This window comes from Symphalangus syndactylus, chromosome 1 (genome assembly GCF_028878055.3).
Source record: "Symphalangus syndactylus isolate Jambi chromosome 1, NHGRI_mSymSyn1-v2.1_pri, whole genome shotgun sequence".
Lineage (NCBI taxonomy): Eukaryota > Metazoa > Chordata > Mammalia > Primates > Hylobatidae > Symphalangus > Symphalangus syndactylus.
Window position 1 is genome coordinate 51,589,648 of NC_072423.2, and position 14,678 is coordinate 51,604,325.

At 36.8% G+C, this 14,678-nt stretch overlaps 1 protein-coding gene and 1 long non-coding RNA gene across 6 annotated transcripts in view; one reads left to right on the forward strand and one right to left on the reverse strand.

Moving 5' to 3' along the window:
* LOC134736828 (uncharacterized) overlaps window positions 1–14,678 on the forward strand; it is a 146,884-nt gene that overhangs the window by 128,620 nt on the left and 3,586 nt on the right. The window lies entirely within an intron of this gene.
* MAPRE2 (microtubule associated protein RP/EB family member 2) overlaps window positions 1–14,678 on the reverse strand; it is a 163,350-nt gene that overhangs the window by 27,588 nt on the left and 121,084 nt on the right. For all 5 annotated transcript variants that reach the window (XM_055234593.2, XM_063640583.1, XM_063640576.1 and 2 more), the window contains one exon: window positions 12,122–12,335. In XM_055234593.2, the coding sequence (XP_055090568.1) occupies window positions 12,122–12,335 (214 nt within the window). The remainder of the gene's footprint in view (window positions 1–12,121; window positions 12,336–14,678) is intronic.

Consider the following 14,678-nt stretch of genomic DNA (forward strand, 5'->3'; position numbering starts at 1 on the left):
TTTATATCCTCCATACATCATGTAATTTGAATTTGGCTGTGAAATTTACTGTGGTTCAGTATAGTGTGGGGAGGAGGTAAGAGGAGAAAACAAGACCACATCCATGACATATGAGAGACGCAATATAATACAATGATGAAAGAGCATGGATTCTGGAATCACAGAGTCAGGCCTTAAATCTTAAGTCCTCTCCTTCTAGTGCGTGACCCTGGCAAGTTACTAAACCTCTCCGTGCCTCAGTTTCCTCAACTTTAAAGTGGAGGGTAATAATATGATCTGTCTTTTAGAATTGCTGAATACATATTAAGTTCTTAAGATAATAGCTGACACTTAATATGTGCTCAATAAATATTTGCTAATATTACTGATGACTCCTTCTATATTTTATTTTTTTGGGACAGGGTTCCACTTTGTTGCCCAGGTTGGAGTGTAGTGGCATGAACATGGCTCATTGCAGCCTTGAACCCCAGGCTCAAGTGATCCTCCCACCTCAGCCCCCTGAGTAGCTGGGACTACAGGTGTGTGCCACCATGCTTGGCTAATTTTTGTATTTTTTGTAAAGATGGGGTTTTGCCATGTTGCCGAGGCTGTTCTCAAACTCCTGAGCTGAAGCAATCCTCCCACCTTGGCCTCCCAAAGAGCTGGGGCTACAGACATGTGCTTGGCCTTCCTTCTACATTTTAAATGTTTTCATTTTCCTTAACTTTCATGAAAAATTCTATTCATATTAAGATTCAGATTCTGAGTTACAAAGTAATAGTATCACAACATTCTGTAGGTTTTGATCTCTAAGCTTTAAAACACTCTAGTTTTTTTTTTTTAAAAACCATGTACATACTTTGACCTAGAAAGCCAAAATAATTAAAAATTGCAAATTGAATTAGTAAATCATCTGTCAAAAATGCTACCTCAGTAAGCAAAGAAATTAGGATGGCAATGAAAAATGTACGGCTCTTCCTAGGAAGAAGCCCTTGGGCTTTTCTACAGACACTGCCAGGAGATTCCTATTTGAAACTCCAGAATTCCTCATAATTTTCTGCTCTTCTCTCTGCTCAATATTTTAACCTCAGAAATATTCAGTGTCCTGGCAAGGCAGGGCACTGCTCATATTTTATGCTGTGGTTTTTATCATCATAAGAGGTAAGTACTATGGTCTGAATGTTTGTGTCCCCCCCAGATCTATACGTTGAAACCTAATCCCCAACACAATAGTATTAAAAGGTGGGGCCTTCGGGAGGTAATTAGGTTGTGAGGGCAGATCCCTCATGAATGAGATCAATGCCCTTATAAAACAGGCCTAAGGGGGCTTGCCTCTTCTGCCATCTGAGGAAACAATGAGAAGGCACCATGTATGTGGACCAGGCTCTCACCAGACACTGAATCTGCTGGTGCCTTGGTCTTGGACTTCCCAGTCCCCAGAACTGTGAGAAATACATTTCTGTTGTTTATACAAAGCTACCTAGTTTATGGCATTTTGTTATAGAAGCCTGAACAGACTAAAATGTAGAGAAATGCAGTTTCAGTTATTCTTTGAGGAGAAAAGTATCTCAATGTCTAGCAATGTCTTTTATACATCTTATATATGTAACCAGAAGAACAAAACCACTGCTACCTCTCTTCTTCCAGGGAGTAGGGGATCTTCTACAAGAATTTAATTAGTTGGGCCGTTAGAATATTTCTTTCTATTTGCTCCAAGTCTTGATGTAGCTAAGGGAGTAGGCATTAAATGGTATGCAGCTTAGCAATGGGAGTTTCTTAATATGAACAGGTCAAAAGGATGCAATGCTAATATGGGGTAGGGGTTGGGTAAAAGAAACAATGTTCTGCCAGGCGTGGTGGCTCACGCCTGTAATCCCAGCACTTTGGGAGGCTGAGGCGGGTGGATCACCTGAGGTTGAGAGTTCAAAACCAGCCTGACCAACATGGAGAAACCCCATCTCTACTAAAAATACAAAATTAGCCAAGCATGGTGGTGCATGCTTGTAATCCCAGCTACTCGGGAGGCTGAGACAGGAGAATTGCTTGACTGAACCCAGGAGGCAGAGGTTGCACCACTGCACTCCAGCCTGGGCAATAAGAATGAAACTCTGTCCAAAAAAAAAAAAGGAAGGAAGGAAAGAAAGAAAGAAACAGTGTTCTACATAATAATGAGAAGTACTAACATCTATTTGAAGAGAAGTCTTGCTAATTATGGGGCTAGTAAGAAAAATGCATCTTTTCCTTGTATTATTACATGATTTCTAAAATTAATATTTGATCCTTAAAGACATATGTAAGGTACTTGGGTAGGATGGTATATGGATAAGTGACTGGGGACTGTAAAATAGCAGTATCAAGCAGGCATCTACTGGAAAATTGTAAGAATAAACAGGCATGACTCATCTTGATGGCGAGACCATCGAGAGACAAGAAGAGTACCTGTGCCCACCCTACAGGGCTCCGGGAAGTCAAATGCCATCATAGACTGTCCTACAGTGAATTTCTTAGAGTAAATAATGGCTTAAGGGAAAGACCAACATTTGTGGTTAAATTAAGGAGCTTCTCAAAAGGTAAATGAAGATTTAGTGCATCTTTGCAATAATAAGGAAAAGGAAGTCTTGCATAAAGGTACAGGCCTGAGGCTAAGGTTAGATCCCCTTGAAGATCCCCTTGAATGGGAGTTAACTTCCTGAGTATTTTTCCCTTGGACTCTAATTGAGTTAAGTGCCTGTTAACTCACAAGCATCAACCCTCTTTGCAGCAATATAACAAAATCCAGTCTTCAGAGCACTAAAATTCACAATAACTAAGACATAACACAAAATTATTTGACATATAAAGAGCAAGGAAAATGTGACATATTCTCAAAGAAAAATAAAATCAACAGATGTCAATTGTGAGATGGCCAGAATAATGGAATTAGCAGACAAAAACTTTCAAAGCAGCTACCATAAGCATGTTTAGTGAAGTATAATATGCTCATAATGAATGAAAAGGTAGGCAAACTCAGCAGAGAAAGAAAAAAAAGTAAACAGAAAAATACAATAGTTGAAATTTAAAAATGAAGACTTCTACAACAGTAGAATGAAGATGACAGAGGAAAGAGAGGGTAAACTTGAATTTACATCAACAGAAACCATCTAATCTAAAGAAGAGAGAAAATAAGTACTGGGAAGAAAATCAACTGTGCCTCAGGGACTTGTGTTATAATTTCAAAAGCTCTAACATATGGATAAATGAAGTCCCAGAAGGATAGGAGAAAGAATGGAGCTGAAAAAAATATTTGAAAAAATAATGCTTGGAATCTTCCCAAAGACATAAATTCACAGATTCAGGAAGCATAACGAACTCCGAAACAAGATAAATTCAAACAGAACCATAATTAGGCACATCATAGTTACACTACTCAAAACCAAAGATAAGGAGAAAATTTTGACTGCACTCAGAGAAAAACTATGTATTACATACAGGGTAGAATGAGTATGCACTTCTTATCTTTGGAGGCCACATGCAGTGGAATAACATCTTTAAAGTACTTACAGGCAAAAAATAAAACAAAAGGAAAAACAAAACCCAGCTTGAATCCTTTATCAAGTGAAAATATTCTTTAAGAATGAAGGTAAAATAAAGACATTTACAGAAAAAGAAAATCTAAAATAATTTTTGCCACTGGACCTGCAGTATAGGAAATCCTAACGAAAGTCCTTCAGGCTAAAGAGAAATGAAACCGCTAGGGAACTTGGGTGTTCAGAAATGAAGGACATTGAAAATAGTACAAATATGAAACAAACAACTTTCCCTGTGATTTCTTTACAATAGATATGACTGCTTAAAGCATAACCGTCTAATAGAAATATGTGAACCACATAAGTTTTCTAGTAGCCCCATCAAAAAGGTAAAAAAAACTCTACTGATTTTAACACATGCAAAATATATACAACATATATGAAATATAATTTCTACATGTAATCAATACAAAAATTATTAGATGTTTTACATTCTGTTTCTCACACTAAGTCTTCTAAATTCAGCATGCATTTTATACACACAGCACATTTTAATGATGAATAAGCACATTTCAAGTATTCAAAAGCTAATGTGTATTAGACAGTGTAGGTTTAAAGCAAAAGTTACAACATTATCTTGTGAGGTTCATAATGTATGTAAATGTAATACATATGACAACTAAAAGAACAAAGGGGAGGGGTGGCTGCAAGGTTTCCACATTTTACATAAAGGTGTACAGTATTAATTTAAAGGATAGTGTGAAAAAACAAGTATATTGTAATCCTTAGAGCAACCCCTAAAAAATTAGTGCAAAGAGGTGTAGTTTAAAAGGCGGTAAGTAAATTAAAATAGAATTCTAAAAAATACTTTAAAAATCCAGAAGATGACAGGAAGGGAGAAACAACAAAACAAGAAACAGAGGGGACAAACAGAAAACAAATGATAATGCGGTAGATCTAAATCCAACCAAATCAATAATTACATAATTATATGAAATATAAATGGGCTGGACACTCCAATTAAACAGTAAAGATTATCAGAATGAATAAAAAAGCAAGAACTGATTACATGCTGTCACACTTTATAAAGACAAAGACAGGTAGAAATTTAACTTATCATGGCGAAAGATGATGCCATGCAACAGTAAGCATATAAAAGCTGCAGTAGCTAGATTAATGTCAGATAAAATAGACTTCAAGACAAAGAATATTATCAAAGATAAAGAGGAACACTTCATACAATAAAGAGGCCATACTGCCCAAAATAATTTATAGATTCAAAGCTATTTCCATCAAACTACCATTGACATTCTTTACAGAATTAGTAAAAAACTATTTTAAATTTCATATGGAATCAAAGAAGACCCTGTATAGCCAAGACAGTTCTAGGCAAAAAGAACAATGCTGGAGGCATCACACTACCTGACTTCAAACTATACTACAAGGCTACAGTAACCAAAACAACATGGTACTGGTACCAAAACAGACATATAGACCAGTGGAGCAGACCTCAGAAATAACACCACACATCTACAACCATCTGATCTTTGACAAACCTGACAAAAACAAGCAATGTGGAAAGGATCTCCTATTCGGTAAATGGTACTGGGAAAACTGGCAAGCCATACGCAGAAAACTGAAACTGAACCCCTTCCTTACACCTTATACAAAAATTAACTCAAGATGGATTAAAGACTTAAATGTAAAACCCAAACCCTAGAAGAAAACCTAGGCAATACCATTCAGGACATAGGCATGGGCAAAGACTACATGACAAAAATACCGAAAGCAATTGCAACAAAAGCCAAAATTGACAAAAGGGATCTAATTAAACTAAAGAGCTTCTGCAGAGTAAAAGAAACTATCATCAGAGTGAACAGGCAACCTACAGAATGGGAGAACATTTTTGCAATCTACCCATCTGACAAAGGTCTAATATTCAGAATTTACAAGGAACTTAAACATATTTACAAGAAAAAAAAACCCCATCAGAAAGTGGGCAAAGAACATGAACAGACACTTCTCAAAAGAAGACATTTATGCAGCCAACAAACATATGAGAAAAAAAAAAAGCTCAACATCACTGATCATTAGAGAAATGCAAATCAAAACCACAATGAGATGCCATCTCACACCAGTCAGAATAGTGATTATTAAAAAGTCAGGAAACAATAGATGCTGGCGAGGCTGTGGAGAAATAGGAATGTTTTTACACTGTTGGTGGGAATGTAAATTACTTCAACCATTGTGGAGGACAGCATGATGATTCCTGAAGGATCTAGAATCAGAAATACCATTTGACCCAGCAATCCCATTACTGAGTATATACCCAAAGGAATATAAATCATTCTACTATAAAGACAGATGCACACATATGTTTATTGCAGCACTATTTACAATCGCAAAGACATGGAACCAACCCAAATGCCCATCAATGACAGACTGGATAAAGAAAATGTGGTACATATATACCATGGAACACTACGCAGCCATAAAAAGGAATGAGATCATGTCCTTTGCAGGGATGTGGATAAAGCTGGAAGCCATCTTCCTCAGCGAACTAACACAGGAACAGAAAACCAAACACTGCATGTTCTCACTCAAAGTGGGAGGTGAACAATGAGAACACATGGACACAGGGAGGGGAACATCATACACTGGGGCCTGTTTGGGTGTTGTGGGTGAGGGGAGGGAACTTAGAGGACTGGTCAATAGGTGCAGCAAACCATCATGGCACACATATACTTATGTAACAAACCTGTACGTTCTGCACATGTATCCCTTTTTTTTTTTTTAGAAGAAAAAAAGACAAAAAAGGTCAATTCAACAGGATGACTTAACACTCGTAAATACGTATACACCTAGTAACAGAGCACTAAAATACAAGAAACAAAAATGGAGAGAATTAAAGGGAAAAATGGACAATTCCATGATCAACGCAGGAAAATTCAACAGACTCTGCAGCAAATGTTAGAACTGGACAACAAAAAAATCCATAAAATACAGATCTGTTTACTCTGACACTGGTATTAGGTAAGTAAAAAAACGCACATAGAAGAGCTGAATAATACCATCACACACCTTGATCTAATTGATATTTCTAAAACACTATACAACCAACTACTGCAGAATACACATTCTTTTCAAGTGCATGTGGTCCATTGACCAAAAAAAGACTATATTCTGGGCCATAAAGCCAAGATCAGAACAAGGATAAAAACCACTCCTTACTGCTATTTTTTACTGCTTCTCTTAAAAAGCAAAGCAAACAAACAAAAAACCCAACAAAGTAAAGCAATTCTTATTTCCCAAAAGAAGGTGAGAGGTGATGAGTACTTAGATGACAGGTGCTCAACAAATGCTCATACATTACTAAACAAATAAATGAATAAACATGATTACATTTTACAGTCATACAAACAGCCTTAGAAAACCCAACATTAAGGGTAATTATTGAGTGAGAATATTCAAATATTCAACAATGTTCTTGAACTTTAGGATTTATTCAAATCTACATTTAGGGATTTAATTATGATTGTTCAAATACTTTATTCTATTCTACTTAGGTTGCTTCCTTTTGAAACCACTTTTCTAGCATTCCTATTAATCTGATTTTAAGGCTGAAACACTGAAGTCCCTAAGGAAAGCAGAAAGCTCAAACTCAATTTCCATAGCAACTCTAAATCTATCACACTATATTTATATATGGGCATTTGATTTAAATACTTGAATGTATGTGAATCTGCAATGTGTCTTAGCTGTCGTTGCTATAGTAACTACATAACTTTGAATTTCCTTTTATGTTTAGTAAGTGTTCACACATAAAAACCAATCCCCACCAACAGCTATCTTGAGTTGCAGATATGGCTCATAGCAATAAATTTACAAACATCATGATTCACAATGATGCGTGTACTTATATATCTATCATTGTGAAAATGTGTATTTTAATACATGCCCCTGGTTGGTAGATTAAAACCAATTCAAGATGCAACTCCTCAGAATGTAGACAATAAAACTTACCAAGCAGCCATTTACCCTTAGGTGACAGCCTCTGCTTATGCAGTAGGCTTGTTACAGTAAAGTCCCCAATGACACACAGAGAAGCCACAGCCAAACTATTCTAGGCTTCTCTGAATCATAAAGAAAACTTTTATCTGTATCAAAATGGTTGAAAAATCTAGCATGTTCTTACAAAAACAGGATGCACCAAGTATTTAGAATATATCTATTTTATACATAAGCAATCTCTGGTGCATGCTTATATAAGTAGTCTGTACGATGTAAAAACACAATTTTTTTTCTTGCTAATGTAGACTGAGTCCTTTCATGGTGACAATCTACTTCAGGATCACTTTTTCCACTCTAATCTGGTCCCTCTGTCATATAAAATGTTTGGGAGCTGCCACTTACTGTTCTTACTGTATAACAGTTAGGAAATGCAAGCTAATTTTAATATTGGCCTAAGGAAATTTGGGGGGAGAGATAAATCCACTAAAAAAATAAATCAAGTATTCCAAACTCAAAATAAAAAAAAAATTAAGGACCATCACCTGTTTTCGATACCAGCCACTGCTTATGTACACTAATGCAGATAATTAAGAAATGACCAAGGCTTAGAGGTGGGAACAAAATTACTGCTATATGTTAGTGACCCGGCAACACTGTGAGATAAGTGTGATACAGATATGTGAATTTTCCAGACCGCTGACCATAACCTTTCATTTGCTCTAAATTTCAGATGAACAAAAGCAGACTGCGTATAAAGAGAATGGCTTTGAGTGACTCCCAGAAGCAGGAGCGCCAGTTTAGATAATGTAAAAATAGAGTTCATGAGGGAAATAAATCAGAGAATTATGACAATTCTAAGAATTGTAAGGGACCTATGAGAGTATTGATGACTGCCTGCTGGTGTCATACATATACTAAAGACTACTAAGAGGCAATGGAATGATTTGATTTTGTAATAAAGATCCCAGGATATTATGAAGCTCTTTAGTAAGGTTTTGTTAAGTTTTTTTTTTTTTTTAACTGAGGTTTGCACTTTCTATTGATACCTGTATATTCCTTGCCCTAATGAGCTATGTGCTAAGAAACCACATCCCCATCTTTATTACAATTATGTCTAAATTAAGAAAGAGCAAACACATTCTGGGTAAGTACCTCAGAAACTCTCATGAATGAAGACTAAAGTGCATACATTTTATAGCACCTACTCTGACTCTTAGAAGACATTTTGGCTTATATTATCTTGGCTGTATTCCCAATAACTGGATATATGACTTCTAGAAAAAATGAGGTCTTAATGCATTTATAGGAGCCTTTCTCCTATCGTGGCTTTTAATAATAACACACTATATGTGACATACCCCCAGTATAGTTTTACTACCCCACAATGCCCCAAAATCAGAGCATATTTTATTAAAAAGGGAATGGCTGTTTGACTTCTGAAAATATCATTTCTCCCTGATTAAGACCAATAACGTAAACATGGTCAAGGTATCAGGAACATGGTCTCAGGAAATTACTCTCTTCCAGAACATTAAAATTTATTATCTGTTGACTTTAATGGGTTTCCTCAGCATTGTCACCCAAGAGGTTAAGCTCTAGAAAATATATATTTCTCTTTTAGGTTCATGGACATTTTATCAAAATGGCACACGTTTATCTGCAGCTTTTGTGAAAGACGGATGAGGGAATTCCTAGAAAACGCGGCCAAGGTAGCATAGTAATAGTGCTGTTTGGGGGGTGGAGGAATATTGGTACCAATGGGAAAAAAATTAAGGACAGGTTATGATTGTGGGAGAAAATATTCTGAGGTCTGTCCAATCTCACTACAGAAAACTTGAAAAAATGGCAGTTGAGTTTCGAGTCCAAGCTATCCATCATTCACAGCTATAGAAAATGACATTAAGATGAGAAATATCAGACACCCTTGATTTTCTTACCTTTTTGTCCTCCCACACATATCTCCTGAATCCCAGACTTTGGAGAGGGCACAACATCCCCCTTTTCTCCACTCCAGCTCCTAGACTGATGAAAACTGCTGACAAAAGTTGAAGGCCTATCTGAACTGCCATCAATGTTTGCTTCCCCAACTCTTTGTGGCTTAATTTTTACCCAGCCTCTCCTATCGCTTTGGCTCCAAGAAAATAAATATCCTCTCTTTTCCTTTCTAACCCTTTATCTATGCCCTTGACATCTCATCTTTTCCCTTCAGCTTTAGCGTCATACTCCAATTGCCCCTCTTTTTCTATTTTCAATGATTCATTCTCCAAAGACATGTCTCCCATCTTACAAACCTGCTTATATTGCCTTATCCTAAAAGCAAATAGGAACAGTTGAAAAAGAATACCATTTTCCTTCCAATCTTATTTCCTGAAGCTACTATCACTCTTTTCCCTACACAAACCAAATGTTTTTATTTTCCTCCATTTTTTTCCTGACACATTTGTTAAAGGTTGAATCTACTCTTACTGCCTCCACTTCCACAAGCCCTTGTTAAATTGCTGCAATCTAGGCCTATGCCCTCAGTATTTTAATGGACCAATTCTCTGAGGGACTATTAATCACCTCCTAGGAGTCAGACTTTGGCCTATTTTTCAGGCTTCATCCTGTTTGATATTGCCACAATTAATATTTGGCACTGTTGGTGACCCCTCTTTCTACAAATTTCCTACTGTTTTTGTTCTCTGATGCTGAGCTCTCCTGGTTTTCTTCCTGACGTTCATCTTTTTTGCAGCTTCCTCTTCTTCCTCCTCCGCCTTAAATGTATGTATTTCCAAAGATCTGTGCTTAGTTTTCTTTATTCTATATAGGTTCACCCATTATGGCTCCAAAGTTGGATCTTTCCACTGTCTCAATTTCCTTCCTCCAACTTTTTCCTCAAGCCATTCCTGGCTCTACCATTCTACTAAATGGAGAAATCATTCAAGTTGAGAAATCTAATGAACTCTTTCAGGCCTCATTTAACTTGACTTCTCAGCAGATGTAGACATTGTTGACCATTATGCTCCCTACCTTCTGCTTCCCTGACACATCACTTTCTAGTTTCCTTCATTTTTTCTGGCACCTTCCCTGCTTCCTATGCAAGCCCTTCCTCTTCTGCTCAACCAGTAAATGTCCAAGTTTCTTAAGACACTCTATGCTTTATCACTCAGTATTTGCTTCCAGCTTCCATTACATCAATATATGGAAGAATCACAAATGTTTATCTTTAGCCTATAACTCCTTTGAGCTCCAGACACACATGTGTACCACCCCAATACAAAAACTGCCTATGTAGATCTTCTCTTAATGTCACAAAAGAATCTCAAACTTGGTATGTTCAAAACAAACTCAAGATTTCTTCCCAAATCTGGTTCTCTTTCAGCACTTCTTGAACAAAACTCCAAATCCTTCCAGTTGTACGAGAAGTCATGTTTAACATCTCCTTCTCTTTTATCCCAGTATTCAGCCATTACCAACATCCAGTCTATTTTGCCTCCTAACAACTCTCCCAGAGTTGTTCATTCCTCTTCATCTACATGAGTACTATTTTAATGCAGATGAAGAATTCATCTAATTCAGACTAGTGAGTATGAGTATTCATGTTATCCTTAAAAATATTTTAAAAATATTTATTTTTAAATATTAAAAAAATTTCAAAAAGTAATGCCAGTCTTCCAATGGTTTCAGTCTACCTGGAATACAGCCATAAATCCAGAAATAAGATGATAAAAATGCTGTTTAACAGTGAGCAAAACTGTGATTTCAAAGCTATTACCACCTATGTGGTCCTGTTAACCATTTCTACTTCATTCTGATTGTAGTTTGGGCATAAATAAGAAATTTGTTTTATTTACAAAATTAAGGTTACTGATTTAACAAGTCTGAACACTGGGTTCCACAATTGAGATGGAAACATGATTTTGGATGATTTCATGTTTAATTGTGCAGTACCCAACTGTGTTTCTACTAATGACCCAATTTTATAAGAACACATTCTGCTTGGTAAAGTCTGCTGTTTATGGCAAGGATGTTTATAATATATTTTAGAAAGTGTGTTTTTTTTTTTTTATCCACAGAAGTTTTAAAAGTTTTAGTGTTCCAGATATTTTTCCTAATGACTTCACTTTTGGACAAAGCTGGATAAATAGGGTATTGCTGAATGTTACTGCATAAAAATTGCCACTGCCTACAGAGGAGGTAGGATGTACGGTTCACAAATTTCCTTTGACGGGTTAGAGATGATGATCCACATTTAACAACAGAGTTCAGTTCATATGCTGGTCTGTACTGCCAGCAATTAAGCAGTAAAAATACGTCAGTCAAAATCTAAACAGCCTACTTGAAATTTCTCGAAAAACTAAAAGGAAAAAGAAATCTATCCTGGGAGCATTACTTTCACTACCAGCTTCAGTGATACAATGCAAATAGCTCTGCCTTTTTAATAGTTTAAATGAAGATGGTTAGACTAATGACAAATAGGTCACAGGAAGATAAATGTGGTGAAACAGACAACAGCAGAAATCATACAAAGGCATTAAAATATTGACTGCTGGGAAGAATCAATCAGAAACACACGGTAAAGCACAGAACGGTCTGAGCCATTCTCTAAGATGAAAGCAACTCCCGCAATCTCATTGTGACAATACCTGCTGTGGGGGAGTTTGCATGGTGAGACTTTTTTGGTAGGTTGAAGATCTGTTCGCCAGGGTCAGGAGGAGGAATTGCATCTTGCCCTTGTCGTGCCTCTACAGGATCATACTCCTTCCCATCGTAGTTAGCATCATAAAATTTCTTAAACCATTGAATAAAATCCAGGTTGTCCTGGAAACGTCCTTTCACTAGCTTCTCCACTGGAATTACCTGCAATAAAAAATCACTTTGTGAGTTACAAACCTCATGTTTGGGTATATACCCAAAAGAAAGGAAATCAGTATCTCAAAAAGATATCTGCACTTATAAGTTTGTGGCAGCACTGTTTATAATAGCTAAGATTTGGAAGCAATCTAAGTGTCCATCAACAGATGAATGGATAAAGAAAATGTGGTACATATACACAATGGAGTACTATTCAGGCATAAAAAGAATGAGTCACAGTCATTTGCAACAACATGGATGAAACTGGAGATCATTAAGCTAAGTGAAATAAGCCAGGCATGGAAATACAAACATCACACATTTTCACTTATTTGTGGGATCTAAAAATCAAAACAAGTGAATTCATAGGCATGGAGAGTAGAAGGACGGTTACTAGTGGCTGGAAAGGGAGAGTTGGGGATGGTGACTGGATACAAAAAAGTTAGAAAGAATGAATAAAACCTACTATTTGATAGCACAGCAGGGTGACTACAGTCAATAATAACTTAATTGTACATTTTAAAATAAAGAGTGTACTTGGATTATTTGTAATTCAAAGGATAAATGCTTGAGGGAATGGATAACTGATTCTCCACGATGTGCTTCTTTCATATTGCATGCCTGTATCAAAATGCCTCAGGTACCCCATAAATATACATACCTACTATGTACACACAAAAATTAAAGATCAAAAAAAAAGAACTAAACCAAAACATCATTGTTGGTTTTCCTGGAATATTTAGTACTTCTGAACAAGCCAGACAAAAGGAATATCCTTAGTTGTCAAGAGGGGCTGGTCCCACTCATAGTACATTTATCGTCAAAACATCTCTCCGGAAAAACAGAGGCCTCGGATGTTGTGCTATTTCAAGACTGATAAGCTTTTTATTTTTATTTTATTTTATTTATTTTTGAGACGGAGTTTCACTCTTGTCACCCAGGATGGAGTGCAATGGCAAGATCTCAGCTCACTGCAACCTCCACCTCCTGGGTTTAAGCAATTCTCCTGCTTCAGCCTCCCGAGTAGCTGGGATTACAGGCATGCACCACCATGCCTGGCTGATTTTTTATTAGTAGAGATGGGGTTTCACATGTTGGCCAGACTGGACTTGAACTCCTGACCTCAGGTGATCCACCTGCCTTGGCCTCCCAAAGTGCTGAGATTACAGGTGTGAGCCACTGTGCCTGGCCGATAAACTTTTTAAATTTCTTTGTAATATGTAGCCCAGTTGTGTTGAGATAAACTCATATAAAGATTATAGTTACTAGAGAGTGGGGATGAGTAAGATTTAAATCAATAAAATAGATATTTTTATGGCTTCATAGTATTCCATGGTGTATATGTGTCACATTTTCTTTATCCAATTTGTCATTGATGGACATTTAGGTTGATTCCATGTCTTTGCTATTGTGAATAGTGCTGCAATGAACGTTCACATGCATATGTCTTTAAGGTAGAACAATTTGTATTCTTTTGGGTATATACCCAATAATGGGATTGCTGGGTCGAATGGTAGTTGTTTTTAGCTCTTTGAGGAATCGCCACATTGCTTTCCATAATGAACTAATTTACACTCCTACCAACGGTGTATAAGCATTCCCTTTTCTCTACAACCTCACCAGCATCTGTTATTTTTTGACTTTTTAGTAATAGCCATTCTGACTGGTGTAATTCGCTGTTATTTTTTCAGGACATAGGCATGGGCAAGGACTTCATGTCTAAAACACCAAAGGCAATGGCAACAAAAGCCAAAATTGACAAATGGGATCTAATTAAACTAAACAGCTTCTGCACAGCAAAAGAAACTACCATCAGAGTGAACAGGCAACCTACAAATGGGAGAAAATTTTCGCAACCTACTCATCTGACAGAGGGCTAATATCCAGAATCTACAATGAACTCAAACAAATTTACAAGAAAAAAACAAACAACCCCATCAAAAAGTGGGCAAAGGACATGAACAGACACTTCTCAAAAGAAGACATTTATGTGGCCAAAAAACACATGAAAAAAATGCTCATCATCACTGGCCATCAGAGAAATGCAAATCAAAACCACAATGAGATAACATCTCACACCAGTTAGAATGGCCATCATTAAAAAGTCAGGAAACAACAGGTGCTGGAGAGGATGTGGAGAAATAGGAACACTTTTACACTGTTGGTGGGACTGTAAACTAGTTCAACCATTGTGGAAGTCAGTGTGGCAATTCCTCAGGGATCTAGAACTAGAAATACCATTTGACCCAGCCATCCCATTACTGGGTATATACCCAAAGGACTATAAATCACGCCGCTATAAAGACACATGCACACGTATGTTTATTGCGGCACTATTCACAATAGCAA